Consider the following 20,573-nt stretch of genomic DNA (forward strand, 5'->3'; position numbering starts at 1 on the left):
CGGCCTCGTAGCTCCCGATTCGATGAGGCCTCTCGCGACGTTTGCAGCACTTGGAATGACTCACGAGATTTGACGAGATCCTTGCTGGGCGAGATCCAGATTTACATATTTAAATGAGCAGTTAGGCTCATTTAAATAATTTGGTGCCCGATGCTCCCGAGGCCCGGGAATCAACGCCTGCGCCTGGGAGACTTCACCATGGCGTCGATTAGAACTTAGAACATACAGTGCAGGAGGAGGCCATTCGGCCCATCGAATCTGCACCGACCTATTTAAGCCCTCACTTCCACCCCATCCCTGTAACCCAATAACCCCTCCTAACCTTTTTTGGACACTAAGGACAATTTAGCATGGCCAATCCACCTATCCTGCACGTCTTTGGACTGTGGGAGAAAACTGGAGCACCTGGAGGAAATCCATGCAGACATGGGGAGAACGTGCAAAATGCGGACAGACAGTGACCCAGCGTGGGCCAGGCGTAACGGCTCCTGGGGCGGCCTCCCAGGCCATTGGAGGCTCCCGGGTGGTGGAGCTCTGGGCACTGTGGTGCCCTGACACTCCCACTGACACCTGGGCACCTTGGCACTGCAGAGCCAGGGCACCTGGATACCAGATTCCCCATGCCAGGATTGGGGTCCAGGGGAGCCCTTATGAGGTAGGGTGAGGAGGTGCGAGAGGAACCCCTAACAGGTAAGTTGGCTCCCCGATTTCTTCCTGCACACTAGCTGAGCTCGTCAGTGCAGGAAATGAAGGCAAGTCTGGCGAGGAGTTCCTCCCTGAGGCCAAACAAAGAGTCCCGTTTGATAGCGGGGTCATTCCCGCGGCTGCAGGCACCAAGAAACACCCCTCTAAACATGCCCAAAACGGGACGCTGTTTTTTCCCCCACTGAATCCCCATTAACTCTATGTTGCTCATTTTTCCAGTATTTTTTTCTTTTCATTTTCACACAGAATATGTTGTCCACAGCATGTACAGCAAAACTCATCTTTAAAATCAATCTGCGTATTCAGTCAGGACTGTAATGAAATCCGATAGTTATTTTCGTTTTGAGCCGGCCGTCACAGTTCAGGAAACGAGATTGCCCATGGGAAATGGACGGCTGCATCTGAACCAGCTGGGAACTGGCTGCACATGCACAGTTTGGGTTTTCCTTTTACAGAGCTCAGGCCTGTCGTGCAGGCACTGGCCAGGAAAGAGGTCCATGTTCACAGTTTGTCCTTTTAGTGTTCTTTAGGCCCGGAATTAGTCCTGCGCACAGAAAGAAAGCAAAGAAGTGAAACGGTGCAAAACTGCAGGACAGGTGACCTGAACCAACGCGCCATTCCAGAGATGTTCCGTGGCGAAGGTCCCAAACCTGAGAGTGGTGCAGAAATATAACCCAGGTGAAAGTCCCAGTACGGGCAAAGGCAGGGATCAGAGATAGAGCCCATTTAGTCATGATAAATGGCAGGGGCAGAAAAAAATGCTCCAAGTTAAAAGAGATCTGTGAGGAGCAGACTTGAAATGAAGTGGGCTTGAGAGAAGCCCCGAAGATCTGAGAAGTCAGTAGGAGGTTGGTGATTCCTTACTGCGGGCCTTTTGGAGCAGTGGGTGTTCTGCTTGTCACGGCTGAAGATCTAAAAGTGTGCTTGGGAGGTTAAGCTTGAGTGTATTCCGAAATCCAGGAGAAAGAGTTCTCGGAAGGGGAGAGCGAAACTCAGGAGGGGGATCCTTGTTGAAGCCGTCCTAATGGGAGCAAAACGTGGAGAGAATTCCAAGGCAAGTTTTTCAAATATGGAGAATGGAAACTCCCGTGCGAAAGGAAATTTCTGTATGGCTGGTTAGCTTACATTGTGTCAATTATCTGGGTGGGCTGTTGCAAAACCCATGGAATCTGATTTGGTCACATCTTTCAATTATGTTGGAGTGTAGTGTGCCTGACCATAGGTCGCCTCTTTATTCATATGTACCTCATACTTATTCTGAATAGTAGAGTATAAGTTAGATATTGGGCGGGATACTCCGCCCCGCCAGCCAGGTTGATAGGGTTGTGAAGAAGGCCTATGGAGTGTTGGCCTTTATTGGTAGAGGGATTGAGTTCCGGAGTCAGGAGGTCATGTTGCAGCTGTACAGAACTCTGGTACGGCCGCATTTGGAGTATTGCGTACAGTTCTGGTCACCGCATTATAGGAAGGACGTGGAGGCTTTGGAGCGGGTGCAGAGGAGATTTACCAGGATGTTGCCTGGTATGGAGGGAAAATCTTATGAGGAAAGGCTGATGGACTTGAGGTTGTTTTCATTGGAGAGAAGAAGGTTAAGAGGAGACTTAATAGAGGCATACAAAATGATCAGGGATTTGGATAAGGTGGACAGTGAGAGCCTTCTCCCGCGGGTGGAAATGGCTGGCACGAGGGGACATAGCTTTAAACTGAGGGGTAATAGATATAGGACAGAGGTCAGAGGTAGGTTCTTTATGCAAAGAGTAGTGAGGCCGTGGAATGCCCTACCTGCTACAGTAGTGAACGCGCCAACATTGAGGGCATTTAAAAGTTTATTGGATAAACATATGGATGATAATGGTATAGTGTAGGTTAGATGGCTTTTGTTTCGGTGCAACATCGTGGGCCGAAGGGCCTGTACTGCGCTGTATTGTTCTATTTCTGCCTCAACCCGTCAGCGGGATGCTCCATTACGCCAGCCGGTCAATGGGGTTTCCCATTGTGGGGCAGCCCCACGCCATTGTGCAACCCCGAGGCTGCAGACAAAACAGAGCATCCCACCGGCGGAGAATCCGTCCATTTTCTTTTAAATCTTTCCGAATTTATACGTGGCTGTAAACCTATTGCTGGAGTAAAGCAATAGTGTGATTTAAATCATTTTCTTGTGTTGAAATTGAGATCTTTCCAACCTTTTTGTCTGGTGGAATATAGTTTTTTTTTCTTTTTTAATAAATGTTCGATTATTTGTGTTAAAACTTCACAGCAGACTCCTGTGAATTTGTTCAGTAACTTCCTTCCGCAGTTTCTAAAAAAAATTAAAAGTGAAGATCCATCAAGCCTGGGATCTGACTTGTCGAGCACTAACATCACCTGGGATCATAACAGGATGGTGATGGAATACTCTCTGGTTGCCTGGATGAGTGAAGTACCAACAGCACTTTCGAAGTTCAACACCATCTAAGATTGGTGCCCAGTGGCAGCAGTGGCATCGACAAGATGCATGGCAGCGATTTACCGAGGGATCCTCCTGGCAGAGAGTCATGATCGGGGTTGAGTGAGAGAAATAAGTCTGAAGTTGAACCAGAAGGTTAAGGTGAAAGAAAATCATCACAAGTGGTTGAAGTGGCCACCAAGAGCTGTGCAAATATGTGGTGCTCGCACATATTTGTTTGGTCAAGATGTTCAGTCATGGAATTTTACATATGGAAAAATCAAATGCATTGGATGCGTCGAATAGCTGGGTTACAAATAGAACGCCAATAATTACATCAACACAAGTAGTTCCCAAAACCAGTTCAGTTCCAAGTTAGAGTCAAACAGTTATGCCTGATGCAGTGGAAAGTTCAATTAAAGGTCAAGAGTCTTTGATTGAGGAAACGTCTTCTGAAACTCAAGCCAAAATAGGTCAAGGTCTTTGCCCAAGTTCTGAAAGTTTGTGTCAAGAAAGGCAGTATCGTCTTAGGAATAGGAGACCAGTGGTTAAATTGGATTTGTAATTGAATGAAAAGCAAGAAATGTATATAGGTTGTGTGGAATTTTAACTTTGTGTAACTTTTTCTTTGAGGAGGGAGGAGTGTAATTGTGTATGCATGTATGTAAGCAAACCGGAATAAACTAGTTTCAGTTGAGCACTTAACTTCCAGATAACACATTATGACTTTTGTCCTGTAGATACCACACAGTGCATACTTAATAGTCAGATGGTGGTTATAAGCTATGCAAGTTGTACTCTTGAGTGTTAGCTTAACCAAGAGTTTCTATATAGATTACTGCTCTGAAAACGCTCAAATATGGACTGTACAATCACTCAAAGGTAACCATTATTATCTACGAGATTTGTCCTGATAGAAGTATGAATGTGACCTTCATAATTCATGTCATTTTACATTTAATTGTCTTCTTGTTTTCCTGAATGAATAATTTCACCATTATAATCATTTAAACTGATAAAAGGGATCAACATTTTTTTTTAAAGTTCCAATTTAGGGGCAATTTAGTGTGGTTAATCCACCTACCCTGCACATCTTTGATCATGTGGTTTAGATCCATGCAGACACGGGGCGAATGTGCAACCTCCACACGGACAGTGACCCGGGGCCGGGATCGAACCCGGTTCCTCGGCGCCGTGAGGCAGCGGTGCTAACCACTGCACCCCCGTGTCACCCAAGAGGATCAAATCCTGAAATTAGTTTTCTCATCCAATCAAGCTATTGTTGGAAATTTTTTATGAAAAATTGGTCTGCTTTGGAAAATAAAACTATAAATCTGGATATACTTCAAAGCCTTTTATTTTTTTAAACGCAATTGACGAGCCATCAGAAATTTGACAATTGAGTCATAATTTGTGATTCATCGGTCTGCAAATTACTGTTATAGTTATTAAAGGATGACTGATGCTAATGGCCCATAAAATGTATCTCCTTCCATTATTTTAATGCAGCCTTTTTATTGGGTTAATGCCTCAGCTAATCTAGCAGACAGAAGAATGTCAAAAATATATCACTTGAAATGCGACCCAGTTTTCCTTGTCTCCCACTGAAGCTTCAGTGAAAACCCTGAGTAGGGTTCCTCTACTTTACTGCTGGAAAACTCCCATGAAAATTCCACTGATGTAATCTCTATTCTTGGTGATAAGCTCCTCAACAAGAACTGAAACACACAGCCTTTCTTAACCTTCCCCATCTCTCTTGGAATACATTGTATAAGCAAGGCACTATTAGCCTTATACGACCTCAGCCTTGTGGCTATGAATAACATTTAAGCCCAATTAGTTAACACTGGGCTGCCATCACAGCTGAACTTTACTGGTGTCCAGATATCTGCAAGACTCTGTAGAGGTCACTGGGTAATAATTAGGGCAGGAACTTGGTATGTCTTTCCCAATCTTTGTCTTTGCAACTGGATCCTCGACTTTCTGACCCAAAGACCACAATCAGTAAGAATAAACAACAACAGCTCCTCCACAATAGTCCTCAATACTGGGGCCCCGCAAGGCTGCGTACTTAGCCCTCTACTATACGCCCTGTACACACGACTGCGTGGCAAAATTTGGTTCCAACTCCATCTACAAGTTTGCTGACAACATGACCATAGTGGGCCGGATCTCGAATAACGACGAGTCAGAATACAGGAGGGAGATAGAGAACCTAGTGGAGTGGTGTAGCGACAACAATCTATCCCTCAATGCCAGCAAAACTAAAGAGCTGGTAATTGACTTCAGGAAGTAAAGTACTGTACACACCCCTGTCAGCATCAACGGGCCGAGGCGGAGATGGTTGACAGCTGCAAATTCCTAGCTGTGAACATTGCCAAAAATCTGTCCTGGTCCACCCACGCTGACACTACCACCAAGACAGCACAACAGCACCTGTACGTCCTCAGGAAACTAAGGAAATTCGGCATGTCCACATTAACTCTTACCAACTTTTACAGATGCACCATAGAAAACATCCTATCTGGCTGCATCACAGCCTGCTATGGCAATTGCTCAGACCAAGACTGCAAAAAACTTCAGAGAGTCGTGGACACAGCCCAGTCCATCACACAAACCTGCCTCCCATCCATTGACTCCATCTACACCTCCCTCTGCCTGGGGAAAGAGGGCAGCATAATCAAAGACCTATCGCACCCAGCTTACTCACCCTTCCAACTTCTTCCATCGGGCAGGAGATACAAAAGTCTGAGAAAAAACATGAACAGACTCAAAAACAGCTTCCTCCCCGCTGTTACCAGACTCCTAAACCACACTCTTATGGACTGACCTGATTAATTCTGCACCCCTGTATGCTTCACCCGATGCCGGTGTCTATTTATTTACATTGTGTTGCCCTATTATGTATTTTCTTTTATTTTATTTTCATGTACTTAATGATCTGTTTGAGCTGCTCGCAGAAAAATACTTTTCACTGTACCTCGGTACACGTGACAATAAACAAATCCAATCCAATCCAATCTCCAGCATAAGAATAGTGAGGTCACCTCTCGCGCCAATAGATCTGCCTTGGCTGGATACAGCTAACTCAGACCAAATCAGGAACCTAGCCTGGGACAGAGGGCCAAACAAGTGACACAGCCATTACATAATTCCTAATTATCTCCGCATTAACCATCTGCATGGCATCCAGCACTATCAAATTGATCAAGGTGAGAAGACCTCTCTCCACATGGATAACAATGGGGATGAATCGCAATCCTGCTACAGAGCAGCTTCAACAAAAGCAGTGTGATTCTATAATTAATATTTATTGGTCAATCTCCCATGATGCAGTTACACTAGGAGTTATGACCAAATGTAATCTGCAAGCGTCGTGCGATTTAGGATAATTTGAGCACGGGTACACGGACATGATTCAATCTCCATTTTGAAGTTACACATTGTGTCCTGCTGACGGCCCAGAGGTTCTAGGTTCATGTTCCACCTCAGGACTGTACGGCAAAGCAAGGTGTCATTCGGAAGGTGGCCAAATAATATCAACCTGCAAATCCATCCAACAAACCCCAATGGCTCGTGGACCTCCTCCTGATCCTATGTGAAAACAGAGGTCATTATTTTTAAAATTTTAGACTTGTGCATTCTTCGGCGATTTAATTGGGCAGGGCAAAGAATAAGATAGCATCACAGGGTGATTCCTAAAATAGCTTCAAATATTGCATTTCTTTTTGCTGTAAGACTGTGGGGTGGGAAGGAAAGCTCGAGTGTCAGTAGAGGTAGAAATATGTAGCAACTCGGAGTCCTCCTGTCAAGAGCTGTTGGATTGTTAGCAAGGCTGTTTTCATTTAACATACTTCAGGTGGAAAAGGAGTTATCAAACTGCTCAAAACAAGGTCAGAAAATAACTTCAGTCTACGTGTAAAAAGGAAGTCGAAGGCAAGTTGCACGATGTGAAACACGATCGGACTACTTTAAAATGGATGCCCAACTGCCATACTCTGCCTCATGATGATCATTTATTTTTTAAATAAGTAATTTTGCATTCTCAGACCACAGAAGTAGATGTTAGAAACTTTACAATAATAAGTTGATCAGGGATCGAACTTGAGGTGCTGCCTTTTCGTCATTTAAAAGTGGATGTCTTCAGCTGCATCTTCAGAGTTTGTGAAAATGGTGATATTAAGCTATCTGAATTGACCTTACTGTTTTTACAAAGAGAAGCTTATTAAAGTAAGATTTGATTTTCTCTATTATATCTGCCTTGGAAGGCTTCCGGGCCTATTAACTCTGCCAAGGGCATGGTTTTAGCACAGGCTCTTGTACAAGACATTTTGAAAGCCTAATAAACTGGGACCTTATGACCCATATTTTGATCCAGGTTAAGGACACTCTAGCAAATGTTAAGCCAGCAGATGGCTATATGGCTTTTGGATGGAAACAAGAGGGTTAACCTTCAATGTCTGTCTCTTGATAATGAACAGTTGAATAAGTGATTGAACTTATGCAACTATCAACATCCTGGGGACTACCATTGACCAGAAACCGAACTGGATGAATCATATAAAGACTGTGGTACAAGAGTAGGTCAGAGGCTAGGACTCCTGCGGCAAGTAACTTACCTCCTGACTCACCAAAACCTGTCCACCATCTACAAGGCACAAGTCAGGAATGTGATGGAATATCTCAACTTGCCTGAATGAATGCAACTCCAATAACAATCAAGAGGCTCGACAACTCCAGTACAAAGCAACCCAATTGATTGCTGTCCCTTCCACAAACATTAAATCCCTGCACCACTGACAAACAGTGGCAGCCGTGTGTACCATCCAGAAGATGCACTGCAAGAACTCACCAAGGTTCCTTCGGCAGCACCTTCCAAACCTATGACCACTACCTTCCATAAGGAGAAGGGCAGCAGAAACCAGGGAACATCACCACCTGGAGGATCTCCTCCAAGTCATGCACCATCCTGACTTGGAAATATATCGCTGTTCCTTCAATGACGCTGGATTAAAATCCTGGAGTATGCTTCCTAGCAACATTGTGGGTGTACCTGCACCTCAGGGACTGCAACAGTTCAAGAAGGCAGCTCACCGACACCTTCTCAAGGGAAACTAGGGATGGGCATTAAAGGCAGGCCTAGCCAGTGAGGTCCACAACACTTAAATCAGTTTTTAAAAAAAAAACTATATTAAGATATATACTCTCAAGTGGGAAAAATCATTGAGGGCAAAAGAATCTTTCTCAAAATGTACTAATTCTGGCCTCTGGCCCAACATCATAATAAGTTCATGAAGACAATGGACAGGGGAAAGCTTTTCAAACTGATCTTTACATGTTTTGGCCTAATACTCTCATCAGTTCAAGTGGACTAGAGCAGAAGAGACTGTCACCTCCAGCTACGGTGATAAGCTTCATCCGAACGTTTTTCTGAACTACCAAAACATTCGGAGGAGATCCGCAATTCCCGCTGCTTCCCCTATCTATTTGTCCAATCCGGGCCCAGTAAATCATTCCCAACTGTAAAGAGACATATGTCTTTTCTCCCTTCTTAACTTCTGTATCAATAGCTAAACTGGAGTATCTAAAGATATCTCACCAATGCCATCAACCACCATTTTTTGGTAATCTGTGACACCCGGACCAAATTTTGCAGGTTTATACATTGAATCCCTGCAGTGTAGAAGGAGGCCATTGGGATCATCAAGTCTGCACTGACCCTCCGAATGAACACTCTACATGCACTATATCTGAATCCCCACACATTAATCATGGTCAATCCAGCTAGCCTGCAGATCTTTGGACTGTGGAACATTAACTGGTAACCGTCTTTTATTGCTACTGGAGACTTCCACTGTCTCCAACCTGTCAGCCACATTTTTAAGCCAGTACAGTGGCATAGTGCTTAACACTGTTGCCTCACAGCGGCAGGGACCCAGGCTCAATACTGGCCTTGTGTCACCGCCTGCGTGGCGTTTGCACGTTCTCCATGTGTCTGCGTGGGTTTCCTCCGGGTGCTCCGGTTTCCTCCCACAGTCCAAAGATGTGCAGGTTAGGTGGATTGGCCATGATAAATTGCCCCTTTGTGTCCAAAGGTTAGGTGAGGTTACGGGGATACGGCAGGGGATTGGGCCTAGATAGGGTGCTCTTTCAGAGGGTTGGTGCAGACTAGATGGGCTGAATGGCCTCCTTCTGCACTGTAGGGATCCAATGAAACAGCGCTTTTCTCTAAGGCACTGAACAGCTCATCATTTTGGGCTGAAAAAAGTTTTTCAAAGTGGACCAATTCTGTCCTCTGGCCCTAACATCTCGATGAGTTCATGAAGACATCGGACAGGGGACAGCTTGTCAAACTGATCTGCACAGGTTTTGGCCCAACACTCTCATCAGCTCAGGAAGACTGAGAGCAGAAGAGACCGTCACCTCCAACTATGGAGATATGTTTCATCAGCAGGAAATGTGTTGGCAGTGGAGGAAGAATTCTTTTCATCAGAAACTACTTAGTAGGTGAATCAAGCAAGAAGAAAATTGGACATATAGATTTAATGCAAGTTAGAAGTTTAGACAAAGTTGGTAAATACCTTCACATCGAATCCAATAAAATGTTGACCCAGCACAAAGGCAGCAGATCTCAATTCAGGATACAGTGACACCGACCGGCCAGGCCTACAACTGGGGGCATTCAGGCTGTATTTTCATATTTCTGAAAAAAGACATTCTGTCGAAACTTTTCACCTTGCACTCATCAGGACAATCACTAGAATTCATGCCCTGATGAGTGCAAAATGAAAAGCTTTGACAAAATGTATTGTTTGAACAATACCAAAGTTCTGCGCTCCCAAACGACTATTGCACTGCGCTTTATCAGCATATTACCCTGCATATTCACTGTCTAAATACAATATGATGTCTTAGGCTGCCATGTAATGCTAATTTATGGATAGTACACCTCATTAAATCAGAAAATCTTAAAGCAGGACTTGTACATCATCCAAATTTGGGGTTCTAGTGACGGAATGGTATTGTCACAACCTCTGAGCCAGAAGCTTTGGGTTCAAGTCCCATTTCAGGATTTGATGGTCTTAGAAGGTGTGTTCAGAATGTGAACAAACAGGTTTATTATCAGCCTGGAAATCCTTCTGATACCCTTGGTGGCAAGTGGAAGTCATCCCTGGCCAACTGCAGAAAGCTATAGCAAACCACGGCAGTACTTTGCCATGGACTGAAGGAAGTCCATGGTGGGCAACACCTTCTTGGAGCGTGGTCCCTGAAGGAGGAGGAGATTTGAATGGATGGTTGGAAGAAAGATGTTCCAGGAGCCTTTTTTTTCATAGAATTTGATTGTGATCCTTTCCTATAGTTTCCTTAAAAATATAGCTCAGTTAAGTATTTAGCGAGAGGTAAATGTTACAGTAATAGAAAGAAAACCATCTCACCTGTTATAGAGGAGAATATCTGGTACCCACACAAGGTCTGAAGGGAAGCGTAGGTTGCGAACACCACCATATTCAGTAACATTCCACCTTAAGTAGCAATCTGTCCAGTACTATTTGAGGCAATAAATAGTTGTTTTAATGAACGCATTTATTAACAAAATAAATTGATATATTTTATATTTGTTAGTTATTTGAACTTATTTCCCCCCATCACCAAACCCTCCACTTTCAGGCCTTTTCACAGCACGGTAGGTTTCACATTGTCTGACAATTACTTACAGTGACTATACTTGAACAAACTTCAACAAGCTTCAAAGGCTTTGAAGATTATGATATTCTTGCGTTTGTTGGTTGTGAAAGTCATTGTATAAATTCAATCCTTTGTTGTCTCTTTCCCTTATTTTTATTTTTCGTTTCTGCACATCCTGGACAAAGAAAATTGGCAAATCACTTGCCATGAGGTCTCTTGTGGCATCGCACTGTAGTAGGAAGATTTACCCTCCCTCTCATGGTGGAGGGAGCCATTGACCTTCACTTGGCCTCACCCTCCAAAACATGGAAGAGGATGGCAATTCATTATGTGGGAAGTTGTTGACACTTACTGGGCTCCTTCCATTCCCTGGGACAATTTCAATCTGCTGCGCAGCCGCATCACATGGTTTGGTAGCATGGCCCCTTTAAGGGGATGGGCTCCACCAACCATGTGACTGGCTCAGGGCCAATCGTGTGGTAGCATGTGAACCCCAGCTAAAGGGGAGTTTGCGCAGGGTCTGGGAGCAGAGCCCCAGGCAGTATGGACCAGGGAGTGAAGTATAAAGTATAAAGATCTGCTGTGTAGTATTCTGTGCCTGTTATCTATCTGCCTTTACCTTCCATCAATAAAATCTCGAGCCACTAAATCGGTGACGAGGTAAATGTTTTTGATCGCAGCCGACAGCCGTTCTGAATCGAAGGGGGAAGGAAGGAACAACTGAGAAAGCAGAGAAGCTCCAGCAAGTGTCAGACTCATTGAAACCATGAGTGGAAATACCCACCCTTGTGAAACTGGACCCACTTAACCAAGGGGTTAAGTCATGGAGTCAGTACATCGAACGCCGTCAGTTCTTCTTTACCACGAGCGAGATCACAGGTGAGGACAAGCAGAAGGTGATCCCTCTGACTGTTTGTGAGCCCCAAATGTATAATTTAATTAGGAACCTCATGTCCCCTGAGGCACCTGACTAAAAGACCCTTGACCAGATCGCGAAAATGATGAAAGAAAATTAGAACCCAAGGCCATTCCACAGTTAGTGAACTAAAATCATCTTTCCAGTGATTTCTGCCTCAATACTCATGGCCATTTTTCTCCCCTGTTATATTTCTTTGTGGCACGAAGAGAAAAGTTATGGAGTTGCCCACAGTCTGGATTCTATTAAAACATGATGGGAGGTTTATGAAGGTTGTTGTGCAATACAATCAAGATGCCGATCTTCCCAAAGCCGGCGCAAACACTCTGATGAAGGCACTACACATCACATGATGAAGAACCAGCAAGATTGTATTCCCACATATATAACAGGCCCGGTCATTAAAACTGGCCGAGGCCTCTTGCTGCTGCCCTGGGTCAGGCCAGCTGCTTGCCAACCCAGTTTGTTGTCCAAGGTTTGCCCCTAAAGGCTCTGAACCCATGACCAATGTCAAGTTGGCAGGCCTGATGTTTCAGTTTCTGCTTTCAGTCCTATGACAGGCAGATATACGTCAAGCTCATACAATTTCAAGATTCCATCTGCAGTGGTTAAATACGCACTATACAGGTGGCATAGCACACTCTGCTGTATGACTAACCTGCCGGGGTGATGCTGTCATCACCTGTTTTGTAAAATACTTTGTTTATAAGAGTACTGCAAGGGTTAAAGCAGTGTCGTCCAATAGAATTTCTGGATAGCCACATGTGACACCATTTTAACCACAACCACTAATTGTAGCAGAGAATGCACCACATAAACTAAGTCACGTATAAGAAGGAAATAGCTCGACTTCTAGACTCTAAAGGCCTCTAGGGCATGGGTGAGCATGGAGAATGGTATTGTGATCGAGGATCTGCCATGATCATGTTGAATTGTGGAGCAGGCTCGAAAGGCTGAATGACCTATCCTGCTCCTATTTTCTGTGGCTGTATAAAATCACAAATTCAGGAATATGGGGCGGGATTCTCCCCTCCCTGGTGGGGCGGGGGGTTCCGGCGTAATGGAGTGGCGGGAACCACTCCGGGTTTGGGTCGCCCCAAAGGTGCGGATGTCTCCGCACCGTTAGGGGCCAAGCCCTCACCTTGAGGGACGAGGCCCACGCCGGAGTGGTTTGCGCTCCGCCAGCTGGCGGGAAAGGCCTTTGGCGCCACGCCTGCCGGGGCCGAAAGGACTTCGCCGGGCGACGCATGCGCGGAAGCGTCAGTGGCTGCTGACGTCATCCCCACGCATGCACAGGGGAGGGGGTCTCTTCTGCCTCCGCCACAGTGAAGACCATGAAGAAGGCGGAAGAAAAAGAGTGCCCCCGCGGCACAGGCCCACCTGCGCATCGTGCCCCCCTCAGGACCTCGGAGCCTGCCCGCGCCGCCTTGTCCTGCCGTACAAAAGGTGGTTTAATCCACGCTGGCGGGACAGGCATTCCAGCAGCGGGACTTTGGCCCATCGCGGGCCGGAGAATCGGTGGGGGTGGGCCTGCCGACTGGCGCGGCGCGATTCCCGCCCCCGCCAAATCTCTGGTGGTGGAGACTTCGGGACACGGCGGGGGCGGGATTCACGCCAGCCCCCGGCGATTCTCCGACCTGGCGTGGGGTCGGAGAATCCCGCCCATGAACTTTAAAAGTGTATATTTATTTGACTAACCTGTACACCATTAAGCACCCAAAGAATCAGTGAACTTTATAATATTCTTCAGCCCCACGACTCTCCGCGATATCTACACACATCTAATTAAGATTTGGATGTATCCTCGACTTTAATCATTCCACCATTGTTGGTCGCACCTTCAGTGGCCTACAGGTCTTAAGTTCAAGAATTCCCTCCCTATATCTCTCATCTCGTTACCTCGCTTTCCTCCCTTAAGGACGTCTTAAAATCTATCTAAGGTTTCCTTACATGGCTCGGTGTCATACTTTGTTTTAAAATGTTCTCGGAAATGATTTGTTACGTTAAAGGTGTTTTTTGGTATAAATTGTTGTTGTTGAAGTCAAACAACTCATTCGTCAAACAGCACTCCCACACGCTGCTCTCTGTCTTCCTCTTTCATTACAGAATGCACACAAAAGGTTAAAGTATGCCCATGTAATGTCTGAATATGAATAATTGTGATCAATGCCCAGTGAGTGCACTGTCTAATATTCATTTTTTTTAAATTTACTAATCAGAAATGCAATTAGTCACATCTGGATTTCTAATTAGCCACGTGTGGCTAGGGGCTCGCGCATTGGGCAAGACTGCTCTCAGTGACCTTCAAAATTAATAAAGCAGTGTTATTGTGGGGTTGCTCAATTCAAATTCACACTCAGTATAGCACCTCCAAATCTAATCTTTCTCACGCAGTGGTAGGTAGCAGGAACTGGTACTTACAGCTGCCTGAGCTGCATGGACGATCCGAACACATTGTCTATGTGAACAAGGCAGCAAGTATAACCTTAACCTGGACAGCTTTAGCTAGGTGGGCTTACGAAAGGCTTGAAGATATCCAAACTTGGCGGATTCAGATTTTCCAAGGGTTTCAGTGTTAACACTGATGATTTTTCCTTCACTTTTTTTCCAAATCCCCTCTTTTGTTTTCTGCAACATTTATCTCATGGTGAGATACATTTCAACACATCTCGTCGAATCTAAGCTTATTGCCTCTTCATAGTCCAAAATACAGGAATGGGCGATTGTAAGAAGATTACATTTTCCACATCACTAGACTAGTCAGTCCAGTCAACAAGAGATTTAGGGAGTGAGTTCCAGAGCTTAGGACCAAGGGGCACCTTAATGGCGCTGCACTAGATTCTTTATCATTGATGTCCTTGTCTCGTTTTCTGTCACGTGATCCTTGAACCTGTAGGCCCTGGGTGTGAGGGGTACATTGAGGAGGCTAAGTGGACCGGGTAGGTGCTAGCAGAAATAGAAGCGTTAGGAATGTAACATTAAAATATACATGTTAAAAGATTTTGTGCCCATTTCCTGGGTGGCCTCAAGTGGTTCCTTTCAGCACCATTGGCTTTGCTGCTCAAGACCTGGTGTACGCAGTACAATCTCTCCCCCTTGAAACCTGAATTTTGTATCAAGATCCTACAACTGATGTATGTAGCGCACAATGACTTACGTGAGACGAGAAGCGATGAAGTCTATCTAGGCTTTATTAAGCGAGACTTGTTCCCCAGCAGCTCAGTAACAGGATGAGGCTGCGGGGAGAACTCGAGCTCTTATACTCCGCCTTCAGGGCGGAGCCAGAAGTCGGCAGATCCAACCAGGACCCGGGACCTGTCAGCCAATAGCCTCTCGGCTTCAACAGGTACCATATTACCCCTAATACATACCACCACATTCACCCCTTGTTAAAAAGGAACCCGGCGGGGTGGTGGTTCGCATGGTGGTAGGGGTTTACAAGGCTGGCCCTGGAACAAATTTCGAACTGTGGCTATACATATTTAGCCCAACATTTAGCTATGTACAAGTTTGTCAGAACTAAATAAGGAAAAAAAAATGTATTTTACAACAAAATTCTTGCTTTCTTGGTGTCAAGAGGATTCCACGAGTCGAGTGGGCGGTCTGGCCTTCTCCGTTGATCGCCTCAGCCCCGGTGGTGGTACAGGTGCTGGCTCGGGTGCTGTCATCTCCGGGAGCGTTGCGATGTTTGTTCCTGTTTTACTCCTGGGCGGGTACGGGAGGAGGACCGATCCCCCCGGGAAGGGGGCGGTCGTGGGGTGCGCCGGTGGCGGGGAGGGGGTGATCGGTGTTGGGGGTGTGTGTGTGTTGCCGGCGGGCGCCAGGTCCCGCAGGGAGACCGTGTCCTGTCAGCCGTCGGGGTACGCCACATAGGCGTACTGCGGGTTCGCGTGGAGAAGGTGAACCCTCTCTACCAACGGGTCCGATTTGTGCGCCCGCACATGTTTCCGGAGCAAGATGGGGTCCTGGGGCTGCCAGCCAGGTTGGCAGCGACGTTCTGGAGGAGGACTTCCTAGGGAAGACAAGGAAGCGCTCGTGAGGCGTTTGGTTAGTGGTGGTACACAGCAGCGACCGGATGGAGTGGAGAGCATCCGGGAGGACTTCCTGCCACCGGGAAACTGGGAGATCTCTGGACCGTCGGGCCAGTAGGACGGTCTTCCAGACCATGCCGTTCTCCCTCTCTACCTACCCGTTCCCCCGGGGGTTGTAGCTGGTCGTCCTGCTCGAAGCAATGCCCTTGCTGAGCAGGAACTGACGCAGCTCGTCACTCATGAAGGAGGATCCCCTGTCGCTATGGATGCATGCGGGGAAGCCGAACAGTGTAAAGATGGTGCCCAGGGCTTTAATGACCGTGGCCGCTGTCATGTTGGGGCAGGGGTTGGCGAAGGGGAAACGGGAGTACACGTCCACCACGTTTAGGAAGTATGCGTTGCGGTCGGTGGAGGGGAGGGGCCCTTTGAAATCCAAACTGAGGCATTCAAAGGGGCGGGAAGCCTTGATCAGGTGCGCTCTATCCGGCCTGAAAAAGTGTGGTTTGCACTCTGCGCAGATGTGGCAGTTCCTGGTGACTGTACGGACCTCCTCAACAGTGTAGTGGAGGTTGCGGGACTTTACAAAATGGTAGAATCGAGTGACCCCCAGGTGGCAGAGGTCCTCGTGGAGGGCTTGGAGGCGGTCTATTTGTGCGTTGGCACATGTGCCGCGGGATAGGGCATCGGACGGCTCGTTCAGCTTTCCGGGATGATACAAGATCTCATAGTTATAGGTGGAGAGCTCGATCCTCCACCTTAAGATCTTGTCATTCTTAATTTTGCCCCGCTGTGCATTATCGAACATGAAGGCTACCGACCGTTGGTCGGTGAGGAGAGTGAATCTCCTGCCGGCCAGGTAATGCCTCCAATGTCGCACAGCTTCCACTATGGCTTGGGCTTCCTTTTCCACTGAGGAGTGGCGGATTTATGAGGCGTGGAGGGTCCGGGAAAAAAAGGCCACGGGTCTGCCCGCTTGGTTAAGAGTGGCCGCCAGAGCTACATCGGATGCGTCGCTCTCGACCTGGAAGGGGAGGGACTCGTCGATGGCATGCATCGTGGCCTTTGCGATATCCGCTTTGATGCGGCTGAAGGCCTGGCAGGCCTCTGTCGACAGGGGGAAGGTAGTGGACTGTATTAGCGGGCGGGCCTTGTCTGCGTACTGGGGGACCCACTGGGCGTAATATGAAAAGAACCCCAGGCAACGTTTCAGGGCTTTGGAGCAGTGGGGGAGGGGAAATTCCATAAAGGGGCGCATGCGTTCGGGGTCGGGGCCTATCACTCCATTGCGCACTACGTATCCCAGGGTGGCCAAACGGTTTGTGCTAAAAACGCATTTTTCCTCGTTATATGTGAGGTTCAGGGCGTTAGCGGTCTGGAGGAACTTTTGGAGGTTGGAGTCGTGGTCCTGCTGATCGTGGCCACAGATGGTTACGTTGTCGAGATACGGGAACGTGGCCTGCAACCCGTGCTGGTCAACCATTCGGTCCATCTCCCGTTGGAAGACCGAGACCCCGTTCGTGACGCCAAATGGGACCCTTAGGAAGTGGTATAGACGCCCGTCTGCCTCGAAGGCGGTGTACTTGCGGTCACCTGGGCGGATGGGGAGCTGGTGGTATGCGGACTTGAGGTCCACGGTGGAAAAGACCTTGTACTGGGCAATCCGATTGACCATGTCGGATATGCGGGGGAGAGAGTACGCTGCGTGTACCTGTTGGTGGTCTGATATAGTCTACGACCATCCTTTGCTTCTCCCCGGTCTTCACGACTACCACCTGGGCTCTCCAGGGACTATTGGTGGCCTGGATTATGCCTTCCTTCAGCAACCGCTGGACTTCAGACTGGATAAACGTCCGGTCCTGGGCGCTGTACCATCTGCTCCTAGTGGCGACGGGTTTGCAATCCGGGGTGAGGTTAGCAAACAAGGATGGCGGTTCAACCTTGAGGGTTGCGAGGCCGCAGATAGTGAGTGGGGGTATTGGGCCGTCGAATTGGAATGTTAGGCTCTGGAGGTTACACTGGAAGTCTAATCCCAGTAATGTGGGCGCGCAGAGTTGGGGAAGGACGTAGAGCCTGTAGTTCTTAAACTCCCTCCCTTGCACCGTTAGGTTCGCGATGCAGAACCCTTTGATCTCCACTGAGTGGGTTCCTGCAGCTAGGGAAATCTTTTGCGTGCTTGGTTGGATCGACAGAAAACAGCGTGTTACCATATCTGGGTGAATAAAACTTTCCATGCTCCCGGAGTCGATCAAGCATGGCGTCTCGTATCTGTTGACCAGTACCATTGTTGTCGTCGTTTGGAGCGTTCGGGGCCGCGATTGATCCAGTGTCATCGAAGCCAGTCGTGGCAGTAGTGTCGCGGCGTTTTCTTCGGACCCCGTGGAGCCGTCTATGCTGGGGTCCTTTGTTGTCAACCAAGATGGCGGCGTCCATGAATCGCCGCAGTCGGGGGTGGACAAAATGGCAGCCCATGAATCGCACGTGGCTGGTTGGTCACAAGATGGCGGCGCCCATCCTCCCCTCGTGGTGTCCGGGGCCCAAAATGGCAGCGCCCGCGGGCCGCAACTGGGACGCTGGGGGGGTTGGGGGGGTTTGGGATGTGTTGTCCTCGTTCTTCTCCGGAGATTGCGGCGACCCCTGGGACCGGCACACTGCCGCGAAATGGCCCTTTTTGCCGCAGCTTTTACAAGTAGCTGTGCGGGCCGGGCAGCGCTGCCGGGGGTGTTTCGCCTGCCCGCAAAAGTAGCAGCGGGCCCCCCCAGGATGGTCTGGCGCTCTAACCGCGCAAGCTTGCGGGGGGGTGGGGGGGTGCCGGGGAGTCGGTCGCGACGGGGGTCCGCGGAGCCCAAGGGGCTGCCGCGCAGTCGGGGCCGTGCGCCGTAGGCGCGGGCGCTTTGGGTAGCCACATCAAGGGAGGCCGCCAGGGCCCGTGCCTCTGAGAGTCCTAGCAACTCTCTTTCTAAAAGTCTCTTGACGAATTTGGGGAGAGTTCATACCTGCCACGAATGCATCTCGAATTAGCAGGTCCATGTGCTCGATCGCGTTCACCGGCGGGCAGTTGCAGTTTCGTCCCAAAATCAGCAGCGCGCCGTAGAATTCGGCGAGCGATTCTCCGGGAATTTGCCATCTCGTCACGAGTTGGTGGCGTGTGTAGACCTGGTTTACGAGCCGAATGTAGATGCCCTTCAGCAACGCGAGCGCCGTCGGGAAATCCTCCGCGTCTTCTATAAGCGAGTAAATCTCCGGGCTTACCCTCGAATGCAGAACCTGCATTTTCTGCTCTTCTGTGATCCGGCCGGGGGCCGTTCGAAGGTAGCCTTCTAAGCATGCTAGCCAGTGTTTGAACACGGCCGCCGAGTTTGCTGCATGGGGGCTGATCCGCAGGCACTCCGGGGCGATCCGGAGCTCCATAGTCTTTTAAGCTCGCTTAATAAATTGTAGCGCACAATGACTTATGCGAGACGAGAAGCGATGAAGTCTATCTAGGCTTTATTAAGCGAGACTTGTTCCCCAGCAGCTCAGTAACAGAATGAGGCTGCGGGGAGAACTCGAGCTCTTAGACTCCGCCTTCAGGGCGGAGCCAGAAGTCGGCAGATCCAACTAGGACCCGGGACCTGTCAGCCAATAGCCTCTCGGCTTCACAGGTACCACATTACCCCTAATACATACCACCACAATGTACAGATGGCAATTTGCATATACAAGACACCAATTGGCTGTTTCAGGGATCGCTTCCAATATAATGACCACTGCTGGTAGGATGGGTTGGAGGGGTGACGGAGGTTGCGACCTGACAGTTGTCCATCTGATCCTCACTGTTCCCCCCAAAAACAGGCATGATAAAGCTTAATTTATTTCCCTGATATCACTGCTTGTGAAGCCTAGGGTCACATTTACTTTTTTTTTAATCAACGTGATATGATTCATGTATCTGAAACCTTTGGCGGGTGAAATTCCATTTGAGGCAGGGAAGACAGTGGTCGGTATCACATCTGTCGGCTGTTATATACACCGCCATTGTGGTCAATGGAAACAAATATTTTAGAGGGCATAGAATGGAAGCCAGTTGCAATGCCATCCAAGTCAAATTTTACTCCCTAGGTTACTCTGCTTGCCTAGTCCTTGCAAATTATTACCATTTAGTTCATACAGTAAAAACATTTACACCATCACTGACGAGGCTTCTAAGCACAATGACTCAGATCAGTCTCAACCCAATTTTTATTTGATATGAGTTTGCACCGTAAAGCTGCTGCCATTTTGTGTAAGAAATGGCAGGATTTAAATGTGAGGCAGTGGGTGAGATTGGGCACAGGTGAGGGTTAAATAGCAAAATATGTACCGGAAACTCAACCCCAACCCACTTTCCGGCCTTTCCTCAGGCTGGTCACGGTCATGAACCCACTCCCAGCAGGTTGGCTGGGAATTGAAATATGCTAATGAGATAGGAAGCCTCAGGTTTACCCGGCTCTAGAGCTTTAATTGTGGCCGGCCAGATTTCCTGGGCTTTGTGAAACCTGATGCATCAGCAAGGTGACGGCAGCCATGGGAAGCAGCAACTGAGGGCCAGTAGGAACAGGCTTCCTTCATCCTGGCTCCCCAAGCATCAGCATCGGAACGTCCCCTCCTCCAGATTGGACATTCCCCAACCAGAGTCAGAACCATCATTACACTGGGAGTTGGACTCTCTTGAGGCCAAACAATTATACGAAAAGAAACACACTTCGGGACAATTCAAAAAGGGCCACTCCTGATAGGGACAATGCCCAAACGAAACAAAGATCACCGAAAACCTAACTAACATCAATTCAAA

The 20,573-nt window shown here is 47.9% G+C and overlaps 1 protein-coding gene across 1 annotated transcript in view; it reads right to left on the minus strand.

Moving 5' to 3' along the window:
- The window catches only part of chrna8 (cholinergic receptor, nicotinic, alpha 8), a 488,191-nt gene that overhangs the window by 269,572 nt on the left and 198,046 nt on the right, over window positions 1-20,573 (minus strand). Inside the window, exon 4 of the mRNA XM_072517257.1 lies at window positions 10,567-10,676. Coding sequence (XP_072373358.1) covers window positions 10,567-10,676 — 110 coding nt within the window. The remainder of the gene's footprint in view (window positions 1-10,566; window positions 10,677-20,573) is intronic.

This window comes from Scyliorhinus torazame, chromosome 9 (genome assembly GCF_047496885.1).
Source record: "Scyliorhinus torazame isolate Kashiwa2021f chromosome 9, sScyTor2.1, whole genome shotgun sequence".
Lineage (NCBI taxonomy): Eukaryota > Metazoa > Chordata > Chondrichthyes > Carcharhiniformes > Scyliorhinidae > Scyliorhinus > Scyliorhinus torazame.